The sequence below is a fragment of the Manis pentadactyla genome, chromosome 14 (assembly GCF_030020395.1).
Source record: "Manis pentadactyla isolate mManPen7 chromosome 14, mManPen7.hap1, whole genome shotgun sequence".
NCBI lineage: Eukaryota > Metazoa > Chordata > Mammalia > Pholidota > Manidae > Manis > Manis pentadactyla.
Window position 1 is genome coordinate 13,163,564 of NC_080032.1, and position 18,671 is coordinate 13,182,234.

The 18,671-nt window shown below is 41.8% G+C and overlaps 1 protein-coding gene across 5 annotated transcripts in view; it reads right to left on the bottom strand.

The window, feature by feature from the left end:
* The window catches only part of USP30 (ubiquitin specific peptidase 30), a 31,038-nt gene that overhangs the window by 3,884 nt on the left and 8,483 nt on the right, over nucleotides 1-18,671 (bottom strand). For 3 of the 5 annotated variants that reach the window (XR_005028554.2, XR_008993844.1, XM_036903994.2), the window contains exons 4-11: nucleotides 16,406-16,509; nucleotides 11,186-11,284; nucleotides 10,564-10,609; nucleotides 7,245-7,339; nucleotides 2,530-2,589; nucleotides 1,940-2,026; nucleotides 1,209-1,289; nucleotides 893-1,112 (exon numbers count right to left, since the gene is read on the bottom strand). Coding sequence is in view for 3 of the 5 variants with exons in the window: in XM_036903994.2 (XP_036759889.2) it covers nucleotides 893-1,112; nucleotides 1,209-1,289; nucleotides 1,940-2,026; nucleotides 2,530-2,589; nucleotides 7,245-7,339; nucleotides 10,564-10,609; nucleotides 11,186-11,284; nucleotides 16,406-16,509 (792 nt within the window). In the remaining 2 variants the exon portion in view is untranslated. The remainder of the gene's footprint in view (nucleotides 1-892; nucleotides 1,113-1,208; nucleotides 1,290-1,939; nucleotides 2,027-2,529; nucleotides 2,590-7,244; nucleotides 7,340-10,563; nucleotides 10,610-11,185; nucleotides 11,285-16,405; nucleotides 16,510-18,671) is intronic. The other 2 variants (XM_036903995.2, XM_036903996.2) reach the window with 2 other exon arrangements.

Here is an 18,671-nt window from a genome sequence, read left to right on the forward strand (position 1 = left end):
AGATTTAAAGCGAGGCCAAAGACTCAGCCCGTTTCCCTCCCCAGCTGCCCCCGACATTAATCTATGGATCTGTTGGGAAGGATGTCCTGCCAGGCCACACAACTGTGGAGGCAAAAGAGAATAAAAGCAGCAAGGGATGCTAAGTCAGGAAAGCCCAGGGTGTGGGGCAGGCAGCCCCGACTCAGGGGAGCACCATGCAGGTGTAAGCTGAGGCTCAGAGCCCTGAAAACCAGTGGGTTTTCCTCACCTCTAACTCTAAAGAACTCAACGAATTACAGAAAATACCTTTAAAACACTGCCCCAACACCACCTTCTAGGGCCTCTTCTCCCAGAGGACTGATGTAGCCCTAGGGGCAGTCACATCCCCTCCTGGAGCCTCAATCTTAGCCAGACTGAGGATCGTAAGAGCAACCCTGCTCCATGGGGACCCATCCTTATGACTAGCTTCCAATGAGGACAGTAACGGAATAGGTAAATAAGTCATTCAGGAAAGAAGTATCAACCCAAATAAGATGTTCTTGGTCTTCAGCCAGAATGTTCTCTCCTGCAGCTCCTGTATAACTGAGATAACTGTACTGGGGGAAGAGAAGAAACTCACCGGAATGATGGGAGCCAATTACTGTTTAGTCAAAAGACCAGAAAGCAATCGTAAGCTTTTCTTTCTATATTAGTTCATCTGTGATCCAGTTTTTTAAATTACACATCTCATCACTACATAATTTTAATCTCTTTTAAGAAATCTTCCCTCTGCGGCTCCCAATCCTGCTATTCTCAAGAATGTAAGCAACCACTGGACAAACCTCGCCCTCATGGCATAAGAGCTTAGAAGGTGATGTCAAATTCCTTTTCTCTGGGCTGCAAATTTCAGCTGCGTTAACTCCCTGGCACCCACCTGACCTGGGGGCCGCCAGCCCATCCTGCAGTTCCAGTGCAGGCCCTGTGGTCTTGTTCAGCTTAGGGCTGTGTTGACCGGGCTTATGTCCGAGGAGATGATACTTGTAGATGTCCATCATCAGGAACTCATTAAACTGCACGTGCTCGTGCCGTTTCAGGGGCGCGCCATGGCTGGACCAGCTCAGCCGCTGGAGGTGAATGCATAAACACTGAGGGAGCTGCATGTGGGAGAGACCAGACAGAGCCATGTGTCCACAGCAGGACACAGGGCATCCTTGAGAGCAAAGCCGACAAGGTGTGTGGGGTGTGCTCACCTTCCCTAGTTTTAGCTGTTTAACAAAAGTGGTCCTCTGGTGTTCCACCTTTTCCCCATTCAACGTCCCTTTGGCTTCAATCTGAAATAAAAGAAACATCTCTCTGCAGAAATTCTTGAAATAGGATGTGTATGTAGAGCTGCAGGTCAGGTTGGTATTACACCTGCATTCACCTGGCATCTGACTTGTATCTGCTCAAAGAATGCAGCTGCCCAGCTATTTGTGAGTTGTTTTCCCTGTTCAGTCATTTATGTAACTGCGAGTAGAGGCAAGAGGAATGAAGCACAACACTGAAGCTCTGACAATGGCACCTAGTCTTTTATTCTGTGTCTTCAAAAAATTTGTTTTAAAATATTCTGTTCCATACAGTTTTTCTTAATTCAGAGGATGAAATTCAATTGCTTAGGGGCACCAGGCAGGTAGTGTAGGTAAGGAAGGTGTGAGACAAGCGGGAATGGAGGGGGCTGTAGCAAATTGGAGAAGGCATGTCCCATCTCAAAGCAAAGTGTCCAATGTTTTTCTTTAAATGTTCTGTGGATGAAATAAAACTCATCTGGGAGAGCAATTTGGTCCATGGGCTGCCAAATTCCTAACCACGTTAGGCAGAAATGGCTATGGCTGAAAAGGTCCTCTGGGTATAATTAGAAGAGCACAGGGCCAATGATGTGAGAGGCACCATATCAGGACACACAGGCCAGTTGGGGAGATGCCATTTGGGGTTAAAGGCATACCTTTGTACAGTTGTCACATACAACATCCCGCACAGATTCTGATGAGATGAAGTGGTGAAGGCAGTGATCCAGGGTCAATGGATGACCCTACACATGAGAGGAAGAAAACTCATTATTACAACTCAAAGGAGAGCTACACTGAAACTATTAATAGATGGCAATGTGAATCCCACAGCTTTATCTTTGCTTATGTAGGTAATAAAGCGTCAAATACACAACTGGATGTTTCCTGAATGAATGTGGAGTTCAGAGTACCCTTAGCACCCTATACTTGCTACTACGGTTAGATTCAAGGGTATGAGGACATAACACTGCAGAAATGTATGGGCTTCTTAGATATCTTTGAATTTGAGTTTAATATGTGTGTGTGTGTTTCCATTTAAAAAATAATCCCAAACTTCTGCAGCAAGAGGAAACTGCCCACCTTCTTCCCCCACAAACTGGGCCATGGTGCCACACATAAAAACTAAGACGGTTCAACCATGTGTCTGGGTAACACATAGTATTTGGTGACACAAAATGCCCCCAGCCCCTTTCAGATGTAAATGTCTCCAAAACAGACCCAAAATAAACCATGCATCAGTACATACCCATGTGGCAGCTGGAATACTTAGTGAAAGGCTATCAAAGGTATCAAATCGAACAGGACTCTGAAACAAATATTGCAGAAAATCCAGAAAGGATTTAGGTTCAATTCAAAGCTTTACAGATGGGGAGATATATGCCTGTGAAGCAGTTTAATATTTAGATGCCAACATAAACATAATGAAATATAAGGTACTTACCTAGAAGTAAATTCTATTAAAATACAACCTTATATACAAACATTAAGAGGTAACAATAATACTAAAAGATAGTTTGGAAAAACTCCAATATACCTGACCCAGCAATTTGTCAACTTTACCCTAAGGAAATAACCATGGACATAGCTACAGGGATGTTCATCATAGCATTATTTATAACAGCAAAATGTGAATAGGTGAAATTCTAGGGAATGAGTAAATAAATTATATCATGTCTACAGAATGGAACACTGTATCAAAAATAGTGTAGTAGAAGAATGCATGAGTATGTGGAAAAATGTGCATGTTATATTATTCACTGCAAAAAAACAGATGATAGGATAAGAGTTCTTGGTTTAGGAGACTGAGAGCAGCTTGGCTAAACTAACTCTCCTTAAGATAACAACTATAAAATCTGGACCAAAACAAAATAATTTGAATGATTGGAGAGCTACCAAAATCAGGCAGAAATGGAAAAGGAGTCAACTCTTAGAGAAACAGGAACTCTAAGAGCTGGGTGAGAGCTGTCCTGTGTGGCTTTCTGCCTGGGGGTACTCCCCTGATCTATACAGTTCAGTCTTAACAGGACGGAGATATCAGAAGAGAAAGTTCAAGGCTAGTGCAGAGGCTGGGGGAAATCCCTGTAACAGCAGAGCTCTAGAAAGGATCAGCCCCCAAATCGGTGTATAAATTCCTACCCAATATCACGCTGATCCCTGAACCACACAGGGGCCTGGCAAAAAGCAGCAGCTTGAAACTGAAAAAACTGAGCAAAGATTTTGCTGTCCAATATAGGGAAGACACAGTTTGGAGTTGAGGTCAGCCAAATTAACTGCCCACCAGAACAGAATTCATTATTTTTTAGAGAAATGTAACAGAATCCAAAGTCTCTACTTCAATGTTAAATATGCAATAAAAAATTACTAGACATAAAATACAAAGACAGAAGATGTGACCATAGTAAAGGGAAAAATGAGATGACCTGGATGTTGCAATTAGCACAGGGCCCTTAAGAAGAACTATTACAAACATGTCAAGAACATAAAGGAAGATAGAGTTATTTAGTTCCAGTGGAGGACAAATGGAGAATCTTGGCAGAGAAGTCAAAATTATAAAGAACCAAAAGGAAATTACGCAACCAAGAGGCATAATAACTAAAACAAAAAATTCACTGCACAAGCAAACAGAGACTGCAGATAGAAAACAGTCAGTAAACTCAAGTATAGGCCAGTGGAAATTACCTAATTCAAAGGACAAAGAGGAAAGAGGTTGAAGGAAAATGAACCGAGCCTCCAAAACCTAGGGATTAACATGGGACTGACAGTGAATGGGGCATAACATTTTTTGAAAAAATAATAAAAGAAGTTACAAATTTGGTGACAAAACATAAGTGTACAGATTTAAGAAATTCAGCAAACTCCAAGCAGATATAAAGAAACCATACCTATGCACAGCATGGTCAAACTGCTGGAACCCAAAAATGAAGAGAACATCTCGTAAGCAGCCAGAGAAACAAGTGACACTTCATTACAGAAACATATGGATGATGCTGACTTTGCATTAGAAAAAATGTCAGGCCAGAAGACAACAGAAAACAATGCCTGTAAAACGATTAATTTATAATAAACCAAACCAAAACAACAGCAACACTGTCAACCCAAAATTCTATAGATATAAAAAATAAAAGCAAAACAAAAACATTTTCATATAAATAAAATTCTAACTGAATTTTTGCCAACAGACCTGCAATAAACACTAAAGGAATCTTTTTAGGCTGAAGGGAAAAAACATCAAATGGACTTGGGTCTATTGAGGAATGAAGAATACCAAAAATGGCAAATATAAAATTTTTTTCCTTTTAACTTTTTTAAAAACACATATACCTATTTAAAGCTAAAATTATGATGGCATTGTGAGGTTTATAATGTATATAGATGTAAACATATATGACAAAAATAGCACAAAGGATGAGGTAATAGAACTACACTTTTATAAGTTTCCTGTACTTTACACAGTTTAATACTAACTCTAAACAGCCCATGGTAAGTTAAAATGCCATGTTATAATCACACACACATACAAATGTAAAGAAGGATAGCTAAAAAGCCAACAGAGGAATTACAATGTAATACTAAAAAGTATTCAATTAGCCCAAAAAAGGTGAAAAGGAGGAACAGAGGAATAAAAAATAAATCAGAAAACAAGTGGAAATAGGCCTAAATCCAACCATATAAGTACTTCCATTAAATGTAAATGGACTAACATGCCCACTGAAAGGCACAATGAAAAGCTGGATAAAACAGCAAGACCCAATTATACGCTGTCTACAAAAGCCACATTTAAATACAAAGACAAAGATAGGTAAAAAATAAGAGAACAGAAAGAGATCTACCATGGAAACCCTAGTTAGATGGAACTCATCAGACAAAACAGACATCAAGACAAGAAGTCTCCCAGAGACGAAGAGGGACGTTTTATCATGACAGTAACTCTTCATTATTAATACATGTGTATGTGCCTAATAGCAAAGCCTCAAAAGGAATTCAGCAAAAATACAGTTAAAGAAAGAAAAAGAAAAAGACAAATTTTAGCAAACATTTAAGGAAGAAACAATGCCAATATTAACCAAAGCCCTTCAGGAAATGGAGGCAAAGGGAATACTTCCCAGCGTATTTTATAAAGCTAGTATAATCCTTATAACAAAACCTGACAGAAACATTACAAGAAAACTCTAGAACAAATATTCCTCATAAACATAGATACTAGTATCCTTTGGAAAATATTAGCAAATCAAACCCACTTGTATATAAAAAGAATAATACATCGCAATAAAGCGGAGTTCCTCCCAGAAACACAAGGTTAGTGTAGCATTAGAAAAATCAGTCACTGAAATTCTCACTACATGTGGAAAAAAGCATGACAAAATTCAATCGCTATTCTTGATAAACACTCTCAGCAAACTAGGAATAGAAGTATCTCAGTGTGATAAAAGGGACATACTAAAACCCAAAGCAAATATCATACTTAATTATGACACACCAAATAGTTGCTTCTTTAGATTTGAAACAATTCAAGGATGTCTCCTATCACCACTCCTATGCAACTTTGTACTGGAGGTCCTAGCCAGGGTATTAAGGCAAGAAAAATAAATAAAAGGCATAAAAATTGGAAAGAAAGAAGTAAAACTCTATTCACAGACAACATGATTGTTTACATACATGGAGAACTTTAAGGAATCTACAACAAAACTAGAACTAACAAAGGAATTTTTGTAAGTTCTCAAGGTACAAGGTCAATATACAAACAATTATATTTTTATATAACTAGTGGCAAACAATTGAAAAACATTTTTAAAAATTCCGCTTACAATAGCACCAGAACACAAATATATTTCAAGGAAAAAATAAGAAAGATGAATGGGCAACTTCTAGATTAAAAGACATTTAAGACATATGAATTGTAATGTATGGACCTTATTTTATTAAAAGAGAGTCGGTATCATCAGTCATCAGGGTAATGCCAGGTAAAAGCACAACGAGACGCCACATCACACACACTAGGATGGCTACGACTGAAACGTAAGCTATTAAGTGTTGGTGAGGACATAGAAAAACTGGAAACCTCATTCACTGCTGGTGGGAATGCAGAATGGTACAGCCACTTTGGAAAACAGTCTGGCAGTTCCTCAGAATGTTAAACACAGAGTTACCAGATAAGCCAGCAATTCTACTCCTAGGTATATACCCAAGAGAAATGAAAACATATGTTCACATAAAAACTTGTATATAAATGTTCATAGCAGCTTTACACATAATAACTAAAAAGCAGAAACAACCCAAATGTCCATCAACTGGTGAATGGATAAACAAAACGTGGTGTATCCATACAATGGAATATGATTTGGTAATAAACAGGAATGAAGTATTGATACATGCTACAACATGGAAGACCCTTGAAAACATGCTAAGGAAAAGAAGCCAGGCACAAAGGACCATACATTATATGATACCATTTATATGAAATGTCTGAAACAGGTGAATCTCTGGACACAGAAAGTAGATTGGTGATTGCCTAGCGCTGGAAGTAAGGGGGAAATGAGGAGCAACTGCTAATGGGTATTTATTATTTTGGGGTGTGCTAACAATATTCTAAAATTGATTGAGGTAATAGTTGCACAAGTCTCTATTTTGGGATCATGCTGAAAAGTTTTCAAATAAACAATTATTTTAAAACCTCAAAAACAAAAAGCCAAAACAACAGTCCTAGAATCTGTTGTGTCCATTGTCAGTATAGATCCAACCTTAGGACTCAGATTCTTGCCAATCCACAATAGGGTGCTGCTCAAGACGCCATCTGAGGATCAAATGAATGTTAGCAGTGACTTCAGGAAGGCATCCGTCTGCTAAGTGTGCAGAGCCCAGACAATCACAAATGCCATATACCGGTGTTGGCCCACACTCGCTCGATCCTTCATGAATCTTAAAGGAAAAACTGCCAGAAAATATCAAGTATTGGTACCATACCTGGTGTTCACAGTGTTTGCAGACCATATTACTGGTAAGTCTTCCATGAAAAGGGTGCTGAGATTTCCAGTGATTGGATGTGGGATGAGGTGACCCTGGAACACAAAACATCTTTTGACATGCCACCTTAAGACCTATGGTACCAACTTCAAAATTCACCTTCCTTTTTAGTATGTGGTAGAAACCCCCTCTTTATTAAAAAATGTTCCTGAAAAGGAAATGGAAATTGCTTTCCTTATTGACTTCCATCAAAAAGCCCATTTCCTTCACAGGAGAATTTATACAGGTTTTTTAACATGGTTTCTGTATTATGAGGACAGCCACATTTAAAAAAGGAATTTGTGTTAATAACGTCTTTTTACAAACATATACTTAAAATGTTTGAGATGTCAAAAGAAGGATTCCATAAGTGAATATTCCATAAAGTGAGATAAACTTCTGAAATCATGAGAATAAGCAAGTTCTGAAAAACTGGAGGTTGTTCTGGGTAAAAGAGGGGGTTAGTGGAATAAACAGTGTGATATGTTAGTTAACAACACAGACCTGGAGTCAGGTGGCCCTGGGCTCAGTCCTGGTTTGCTTACTAGTTAGGTGCCCTGGGAAGTCACCTCATCTCTGTAAGCTTTGGTTTGCTGAAAATGGGAATAATTATTATCCCATTATCTCCAGTTACCATCAACTTCATAGTGCTGTTTTGAGGCTTAAATGAGAGAATGCAGCATCTGGCACACAGTATGGGCTCAAAAGCTCATGGTTCCTATTACTGCTAACGCACAAAGGAGTTAATATGTCTTTTTTTCTTTTTGAAGTCTTAACAATTATTTCCTTCTAAGGACTGAGATAATTTTCAGTAACACTTGGTCAAAGTGGACATGCTGAGGACATGACAGTTTCAGCTTTGTAAATTCCTCACAAGGTCAATTCCAGAAGTAAAAAGAAAACCCTTGTTTGAAGTAGAAATAAGCCTATTTGGAGGAAACTGTATGGTGAGGGAACAATTCAAATGTTCACCAAGAGAATAACTGAAAGCTGCTCTAAAACACAAGTTCCACCTGGATTCAGCAAAGTTGCAGGATACAAAATTAATACACAGAAATCTGTTGCATGCCTATACACTAATGATGAACTAGCAGAAAGAGAAATCAAGAAAACAATTTCATTCACAATTGCTTCAAAAAGAATAAAATACCTAGGAATAATCCTAACCAAAGAAGTGAAAGACCTATACCCTGAAAACTACATGACACTCCTAAGAAATTCAAGAGGACACTGATAAGTGGAAATTCATCCCATGCTCTTGGGTAGGAAGAATTAATATTGTCAAAATGGCCATCCTGCCTAAAGCAATCTATAGATTCAATGCAATCCCTACCAAAATACAGACAGCATCCTTCAACAAACTGGAACAAATAGTTTTAAAATTCATATGAAACCACAAAAGACCCTGAATAGCCAACACAAACCTGAAAAGGAAGAATAAAGCAGTGGGGATCTTGCTTTCCAACTTCAAGCTCTACTACAAAGCCACAGTAATCAAAACAATTTGGTACTGGCACAAGAACAGACCCACAGACCAGTGGAACAGAATAGAGAGTCCAGATAATAACCCAAGCATATATGGTCAATTAATATACGGTAAAGGAGCCATGGATATACAATGGGGAAATGACAGCCTCTTCAACAGCTGGTGTTAGCAAAACTGGACAGCTACATGTAAGAGAATGAAACTGAATTACTGTCTAACTCCATACACAAAAGTAAACTCGGAATGGATCAAAGACCTGAATGTAAGTCATGAAACCATAAAACTCTTAGAAGAAAACATAGGCAAAACTCTCTTGAATATAAACATGAACAACTTCTTCATGAACATATCTCCACAGGCAAGGGAAACAAAAGCAAAAATGAACAAGTAAGACTATATCAAACTAAAAAGCTTCTGTACAGCAAAGGACACCATCGATAGAACAAAAAGGCATCCTACAGTGTGGGAGAATATATTCATAAGTGACATATGTTGCATTCCTATACACTAACGATGAACTAGCAGAAAGAGAAATCAGGAAAACAATTCCATTCACAATTGCATCAAAAAGAATAAAATACCTAGGAAAAAACCTAACCAAGGAAGTGAAAGACCTATGCCCTAAAAGGGGTTGACATCCAAAATATACTAAGAGCTCATGCACCTTAACAAACAAAAAGCAAATAATCCAATTAAAAAATGGGCAGAGGATCTGAACAGACACTTCTCCAAAGAAGAAATTCAGATGGCCAACAGGCACATGAAAAGATGGTCCACATCACTAATCATCAGAAAAATGCAAGTTAAAACCACTTTGAAGTATCACCTCACACCAGTTAGGATGGCCACCATCCAAAAGACAAACAACAACAAATGCTGACAAGGATGTGGAGAAAGGGGAACCCTCCTACACTGCTGGTGGGAATGTAAATTAGTTCAACCATTGTGGAAAGCAGTATGGAGGCTCCTCAAAAAACTCAAAATAGAAACACCATTTGACCCAGGAATTCCACTCCTAGGAATTTGCCCTAAGAACACAGCATCCCAGTTTGAAAAAGACGAATGCACCCCTATGTTTATCGCAGCACTATTTATTATAGCCAAGAAATGGAAGCAACCTAAGTGTCCATCAGTAGATGAATGGATAAAGAAAAGGTGGTACATATACACAATGGAATATTATTCAGCCATAAGAAGAAAACAAATCCTACCATTTGCAACAACATGGCTGGAGCTAGAGGATATTATGCTCAGTGAAATAAGCCAGGTGGAGAAAGACAAGTATCAAATGATTTCACTCACCTGCAGAGTATAAAAACAAAGCAAAAACTGAAGGAACAAAACAGCAGCAGACTCACAGAACCCAAGAAAGGACTAATAGTTACCAAAAGGAAAGGGACTGAGGAGGATGGGTGGGAAGGGAAAGATAAGGGGAAAAAGGGGCATTACGATCAGCACACATAATGTGGGGGATGGGGGCACGGGGAAGGCAGTGTAGCACAGAGAAGGCAAGTAGTGATTCTATAGCATCTTACCACGCTGATGGACAGTGACTGTAATGCGGTATGTGGTGGGGACTTGATAATGGGGGGAATCTAGTAACCACAATGTTGCTCATGTAATTGTATATTAATGATACCAAAATAAAAAGAAATTACTAATAATAAATAAATAGATAAATAATAAATAAAACACAAGTTCCTCAGCAAGGACACACAGTTCAAGCTGGGTTAGACGTCACCAGAAAAAAAATTTTTCTTAAATAAGCACATTATTGTCACATCTAAAGCCTACCTCTTGTGCGGCAGGTTATTTGTTTGGGGGTTATTTCTGACTGCTGCTGTAGGGGAAGAAAAAGAACCAGACTGAGCACCCAGCTGCAATCCTCCCATCACTCTCTTCCCACCCCTAACTCTTACGCGTTTCTGTGCTGATTGCACCACTCAAAAGGCATCTTCTCATAGAGGATTCTAGAAGGAGCCTTACTTATCCCCAGCTCAGTGACTGGACCTATTCTTTCATCAAATGCAATTAACACACATTTCCTCTCTGAGTGTTTACCCTAGCTAACTTTCATCAACTCTCTAACATTTATAATGTTCCAGGGAAATGAGGATTCATTCAGCATTCCTCTGGCTCCTTGTTCCCCTGTATTAAAAAGGGGAATACATTCTTTCTTCTCAAAGCCAACACGATCTGCAGTGATGGATCGTTTTAAAGAGCCCTGACATCGTTACCCAAAGCCAGCAAATGCAAAGTATGCAGTTTGAGCCCCTCCCCAGCCCCATACCCACTACTGATTTTTACTGAATCTTACTTTTGAGTTTAAAGTTGTACAAAGTATATACATGTGGTCCCTACACCTATTAAATACGTACAAACCACATTACATGTATTGAAAATATTAATAGTTTACCTCCAGGGAATGCACATCAAACAAATGTGTGACCCGGGTCTGCCGGTCCCGCTCATCTTCCAAAGATGAGGTAATAACATGGAATAACTCGTGAGCGTCCTGTCAAAGGGCAAAGCATTCTTCAGCAAGGCCGAGGAGGCCGGGCAGCCTCAGGACCACCCTCACGTGAACGACCAGGGAGATCCCCTGCTGCCACTGGGGCAGAATGCGCTTTCCCCCCTTTCAAGGCCCAGCTCATTAAACTGGAACCGTCGCGTCCTAGACATTTTCACAGTAAAGATCCTCCAACAGAGAAGCCCAAGGGGGGAGAGAAGGAAAGGAAGACAGTGCCAACTGTCTTTGAGCATGTTTTGGCTTTATCGAGGTGGTCCAGACGTCCATTCTACCCGACATCTTTTTTTTAATTATGGTAAAAGACACACATTACATAAAATTGACCATTTCAACAATTTTTAAGTGTACAGTTCTGTGGCATTAAGCATGTTCACATCATTGTGCAGCCATCACCACCATTCATCTGCAGAATTTTCTCATCTTCCCAAACCGAAACTCTGTCCCCACTAAACTGTAACTCCCCACCCCCCTCTCCCAGCCCCAGCCAGCCACCTTCTCCTTTCTGTGTCTATGGACTTGACTGCTCTAGGAGCCCCATACAAGTGGGAGTATACAGTACGTGTCCTCCTGTGACTGGCTCATTGCACTACGTGTAGGGTCTTCAAGGTCCATCCAGGCTGTAGCCAGTGTCAGAATGTCTTTCCTCTTTCAGGCTGAGTAACATTCCTTGTATGTGTAACATAAGTATATACCGGTGTGCGTATACATACACATGTACACACAGTTTATTTATCTGTTCACCTGTTGATGGACACCTGGGTTGCTTCCGCCTTTTGGCTACTGTGGGTAATACTGCTGAGAATACGGGTATACAAGTATCTGTTTTGAGTTCCTGTTTTCAGTCCTTCCGGGTGTACACTCAGGAGGGGACCTGCTCCATTACATGGCAGGGACTGCCCTTTATAACCCAGCTCAGATGCCCCTTTCCTCTAAAGCTGAAGCCTCGCTCTTCTGGAGGGGCAGGTCTCTCCTCCCTGCACTCTGCAGGCACTGACTCTCACCAGCCTGGCTTCTTCCATTTGCAGTCTTCTCCAGGGTCACCAGTGTGATCTTTAAAAGGCAAATGACTTACTCTTCTGCTTTCCACCTTCCAAGGCTCCCCTGCTAGAATAAAGCACCCCCAAGTGGCTGATCCGGCCCAGCACTCTCTCCCTCACTAGCCCTGCCAGCCTCTTTTTGCTGCCTGAAAGCACCAAGATGGTTCCCATCTCAGGACTGGGTCTCTCATGTGCTCTCGCCTGTGAAGCCTGGTGCAGACCTCTACGTGGCTGCCTCCTCCTCAGCCTTCAGGTCGTCCCCCTCAGCTGCCCCAGCCCTGGCCAATTCAGCCACAGTCCTGCAGGCTCTGCCTCCAAAACAGACCCGAGATCCCCGAGGCCTCGCTCCCTCCCCACCTCATCCTGTCTGAGCCATGCCACCATGGCCTGGATATCTCTCACTGCCGTCCAACTGTCCTCTCTGCTTCCATCCTGCCTGCCTCCCATCTCTCCTGTACAGAGCGACCAGTGCAGTCCTGTTCCAACATCAATAGGATCAAAGCAGTCCCCTGTCCAGGGCCTCTAGTGGGTCCGCACAGCACCCAGAGCAGAAGCCCAACCCCTGTCTGCAGCCTCCCCGGCCCTGCCCGAGCTGCTCCCTGCCAACCTCTGCAATGCCCTCTCCTCTGCAGCGCTCCCCATCCAATCCCAGCCACTGCTCCAAACACTGCATCCTTGTTGCTGTCTCAAGGCTTCCCCCTGGCTTGTCCCTGTGTCAAAACACTCTGCACCCAGATCTCTACAGGCCTCACTGCTTTTTAGACTTTAGGTCTCAGCCAAAACCTCTAGTCTCCAGCAGAGCCTTCCTTCCCCATCTAAAGTAGGCTCCCCATGGCTTTTCAATCACCCCAGCTCCCAGCCCCCGACACTCACACCCTGCAACACCACCACACTTATTTTCTTGTGAGCACACCTTGTAATTCCCGCTTACCGCCCCCAGCCCCAGGAGAGTGTGAGGCCCTGAGCAGCGACCCTTTAAAGTTATGTTTGCTGCTACAACCCCAGGCCCCCAACAGGCCCTGCCCCAAGTAGACACTCAATAAGTACTTGGCATTAAGTACTTTAGAATCCCCTCCTAGGCTAAGAACAGGCAGTTAGCAAGTGAGTGATGGAGATTCAGAGATAAATAAGGCACCGCTGTTGGAGAGACCTACAATCCAGGGCTCGAGTGGCAGCCTAGCTGTTAGCCATCAGCACAGCGTTCCAGCCCTGTTCCCACCAAGGAGCCCAGGAGCCTGGCGGAGGATCAGCTCCTCCTGGGAGGCCCAGGGAGCACTTACAGGTAGGCATCTGGGCCAACCCTGGTAGCATGAGCAGGGGCTCCTCAGGGAGAAAAGTCCTAAGACAGAATGGAGTTGGACCCAAACCCTATGCTGTCACAGTCAGCAATGTAACCATCTGGCCTTGAGAAAAGGAGCATTTCACACAAGACAGGGAAGCTGAAATGCATACTTCTCACAGACTGGCTCGAATCCTGGCTCTGCCACTTAGAGAGCTGCCGGACTTAGGGCAAGTCACTTCATGTCTCAGTGCTCACACTGGTAAAACAGGGAAATAACAGTAACTCCCTACAGGGTTGTGAGGATTAAAGCAGATAATCCACACGAAGCGAGCCTCAGCCCAATGCATCCCCCACAGCTCTAGCTTTAAAGGCTGCGAGGTGGCTGAGTGGAGGTTTGCTGCTGACTGACTAGGTTAATCATGAAAATGCAGACAAGGCCCCGTGCTGATGCTCTCGATGCCTTCAAAGAGGAAGAGATGGGCAGACATACATGCTCATCTCCTTTCCATCCAGACTACAGAGCTCCATGGCTCAGTGATTACACGAACTGAACATGTTGGAAATACTTCCAAGGAAGAACTGAGACTTAAAATGGGTCCTTGACAGAAGAGCAGGACTTAGAAAAGGTATCTGACATCTTTGGAGACTAAATCTTGTTCACTCTCTCAGTTTAGAGAAACAAAAAATGCAGCTAAATAATTCCAGTTACTAGAGGAGGGTTTAATGAGAATTTTCTGAATGGGTAAACCTTGCAACATACATTAGATTAATCAAGATGCATTGTGGTAAAGTACAGAAATCAGCAGCATCATGTTTAAAAAGTAACACATACATGGCTTCATATTAAAGTGGAGACAGATAATCTTGAAAAATAAGGGAGCTAGAAAGCCTTCCCACCTCACTCTTCTGGGTTTTTAATGCTTTTTGCTCAGCCCCACACTTTTGGGAACCCAAAGGCCAGCTCCCATTTCTCTGGTCTGGTGTCTGGATGGTGGAGGCAGAAGCAGCCAACACAAAGCTAGATGTGGCCTCCCCAGTCTAGGCACACAGAAGTGTGCTGGGGAGCAGGTGCCAGCGCAGCCCTGCCTAGTGTTAGGCAGAAAGACAAGATATGAGCCAGTGGAGGGAGAATAAGGCCAGTGGAGTGCCCTAAATGGGACTCAGAGTTAACCAGATAAAACCAGAGAGCCAGAAAGGACTCACAGAGTTAAAGAATTAATTAGTTGAAGTTTCAAAGTCCAGGAGCAACTTGGAACATCCAGATATTCCCCAAGTAAAGAAAAGTATCAGACAGTAGCCTCAATTAGATCACTCCATTGTAAAATTACTTGGCTGCTAAAAAGGCCCAGATTATTCTTTAACTTAATCTATATGCTGTTCTTCATCTTCTTCCAGCTCCTTAATCAAGTGACTTTGTAACCAGGGCAGGAGACAGACCTCCAAGTGTACCTTTGTGGACTAAGAATGCTGAGATCTGGACCAACAGTCACCTAAACAACCGTATTCTTAAAAAAAACTTCAACGGAACAATGATCACCATATACATCATGCTTTATGCTGACTCCTACCCAAAAGGCCCTATAACACTCCAAATCCTAAACCCTTAAGGGCACCTCCTCTCTGAGGTTGCCTGCACTCCCCTTTCTTTGAGTGTTCACCTTTTTGTCTTGAATAAAGACTTCTTACTGCTCATTACACTTCGTCTGCAAAGACTTGTCCAGTGGTGTGTTTGTTACTTTGCTATTTCATTCTGTTCTCCAGACTTAAGCACAAGTCTTCACTCCGTCTCTGTCCTACTTCAGATAAACATGGAGGGGCTGCTGAGAGCTCTGATTTGAGCTTGCAAGTTCCCGTCGCCTGGGTGACCCGGATGGGTCTGCAGCTGTACAATCCTCCTCTTTAGCAGCCTGCCTGAAAATCTCCGTTCTTTGCTATGAAAGTTCCCAGAACATTATGGTAATGTGCTCTGTGGCTCCCCCAAATCCTGGGATGGTAGAGACTCAGTTCCCATGCTGTACTGATTCAAGTGGACACTGGATGCCAGGTGACCCTGGCCTTAGAGTTGGCAAGGGATCTGCCCTATGCCGAGCAGGAGTTCAATGAGGTTCCCTTCCTGCCTCTGTTCTTCCTTGCTCTCTGCTGCCTCCAAGTCAGCTGCCATTCCCTGCTATTCTCACTTTAATGAATTCCTTTCTCACCTGGTACTTGACTTCTCTGCACCTCCAAACCAAATTCTTTCCCAATACTAGAACTTCACTCTTTCAGCACTGGCTAGGAATGGCTGGAAAAAGGCCCGGGAGTTGCAAATGACAGCTGCTCGAGGTTTGGGGCCACCTGAATTAAACTAGCCTCTGAAGAATGATTTTTCTTTTTTTATGACGGTGTGATCCAAAAAAAAGGTCTTACCTGAACGTCCAAACAGCTAAGGTAAAGCCACCTGCCTCTCTCTACAGATCCCAGGTACTCCTATCATTCACTGAAGTGCAAAGTCATCCCAAAACTAAAAAGATTTTTGTTCTTTGGCACCTGTGTTTTATGCCCTTTCCTGCTAACCTTTTCATCCATTGGATGAAAAGCTGTATTTCGTCTCTGCTGATGAGAACAGGAACACAGTTTGTGATCTGGTCCCAGAACACTAAGGCTGTCCAAAATGTCACAGAAATGTACACTCAGGCTAGGCAACTGTATGGTCAATACTGGCATTTATTCTTCATGTTGTAGCAGCCATCATTGTGAGCTCAGGCCCCAACACATTAGTGGGAAGGATTGTTTTGAATGTATGTTCACCTGTTCTTCAAATGAAGAGATCTGCCATCTGTACATTCTTAAGACATCCAACAAGCAGCTTGCATCCAAGACCTCATCATCAGTAACTTCCTGGCAGGACAAAGCTGGGAATAAAAAAGTTAACACAATTATTAAATTCACCAGCAAAGCAACTAACCAGAAAACCTGCACAGCACAACATATCAAAGCTAATTAAAACTTTAAGGACTATAAAATTTGCCTTGGAATTATATCTCTTTTATTATTCTTCTTTATAGTCTTACTTAATGCTTTGTCCATTACTAGGCACTTTGTGTTTGTTGAATGAATATAATTTTTCATGAGGCTGCAGCACTTAAATGAAGTAACTGATTTTCAGATATATGAATTACCATAATCAATATAAATATATTGTTGCAAGATTCTTATTGAATAAAATGATTTTAAGTTACAACTCTTAGGAGCAGGAGGGACCTTAAACATTCAAGTAGTCCAGCCCCACACTCAGTGCTTAACTCCTCCCTCATAGGACTCTCTGCCGTGGCCAAAGGCCTTCACTTGTATTTGTCTGCATCTGAGTTTCTGATTATCACTGCGAACCACCAAGCTGTATGTGGCAGACTGAAAGGTGTCTGCTGGGTGGTTTGCTTTTCAGTCATTGAGTAGAATCAAGCCCCATAAACAAAACTAAAAATTTGATGGGCTTATGAATTTATAATTACATCTAGATCAAGCATTGGAAAACTTTTCTGTAAAGCATCAGGAAGTAAATTTTTCGGCTTTAAGGGCTGTATGATCTCTAGCAACTACCGAGTTCTACTGTTGTAGCATAAAAGCTGCCACAGAGAGTAGGTAAACAAATGGGAATGGCTGTGTTTCACTAAAATTTTATTTATAAAACCAGGTGGATCCTTAATATAAAATATAAAAAATAAATAAAAATAAAAAATTGCAGGAAAAAAAAAAAACAGGTGGTGGGCCAGATTTGGCTCATGGGCCATAGTTTGCTGATTCCTGATCTTGATCACCGCCCTTCATTGTATACCAGGCTGGACCAGTACTGCTGGGGCATGGGAGATAAAAGCACAGGGCCTGCCTTCTCAGTGTAATTTCTAGGAGGTTCAGTGACACATAACGCTCCAGATATTAAACGAGCCTGTTTCTTCTCTCTGATTTGCAGTGAACTTGAGAGATTCCTTTGATGACCTCAGGCTCTTGTACTCTGGAAGTTCTAAACCACCCCCTGTACGTGGTTGTGCTTGGGTGGTGACCTGTGCAAGTTCAGCAGCCCTAGCAGGCAGGGCCTCAGACTCCTCAGAGTCCTGGGGTGTGTCTTACCAGTGCAGATTACTCTGAAGTCAGGTATCTACCCCCCAGAACAAAGAGGGCCCCTGAGAGCAGGAACTGTACTTCCTTCTTCCTCCCATACTCCTCTGGCAGTCCTTCTGTTAGCTTTTATTCTCCCGAGGTAAAGTTTAATGTCCCCTTTAGCCCAATTTTGACTAAAACACTGTGAGGCAATTTGGTAGTGTCTACAAATATTCACAGCCTACAATCCAGCATTTTGACCTTCTCAGGATCTATCCTATGGAAACAAATGCTCATGTGCACACCAGGCATGTACAAGAATGTTCACTGCAGCCTGGATGACACCCAATGACACTGGAAGGCCCCAGATGACAAGGCAATGGCTAAGGAAGTTGGGGTGTCTCAATATTATGGGTACTGTGCAATCATAAAAGTGAATGAAGATGGCAAATCACATATCTAATAAGGGATTGATATCCAGAACATAGAAAGAACTAAGACTCAACAACAAAACACAGACAACCCAGGTAAAAAAAATGGACAAAGGCCCTGAATAGACATTTATCCAAAAAAGACATACAAGTGGACATAAGTCCATGAAAAGATGCTCAACCCCACTTATCAGTAGGAAAATGCCAATCAAAACCATAATAAGATATCACTTCACACCCATTATGATGGCCATTATCGGAAAGACAGACAATATCAAGTGTTGGTTAGGATATGGAGAATTAGAACCCTTTGTGCCCTGCTGGTGGGAATGTAAAATGGTTCAGCTACTAGAGAAAAAAGTATGGCAGTTCCTCAAAAAATAAACAGAATTACCATTTGGTCTGGCATCTCCACGTCTAGGTATATACCCAAAAGAGTTAAAAGCAGGGACTTGAACAGATATTTGTATACCCATATTCATAGAAGCATTATTCACATTAGCCAAAAGGTGGAAACAACCCAAATGTCCATTGACTTATGATGAACT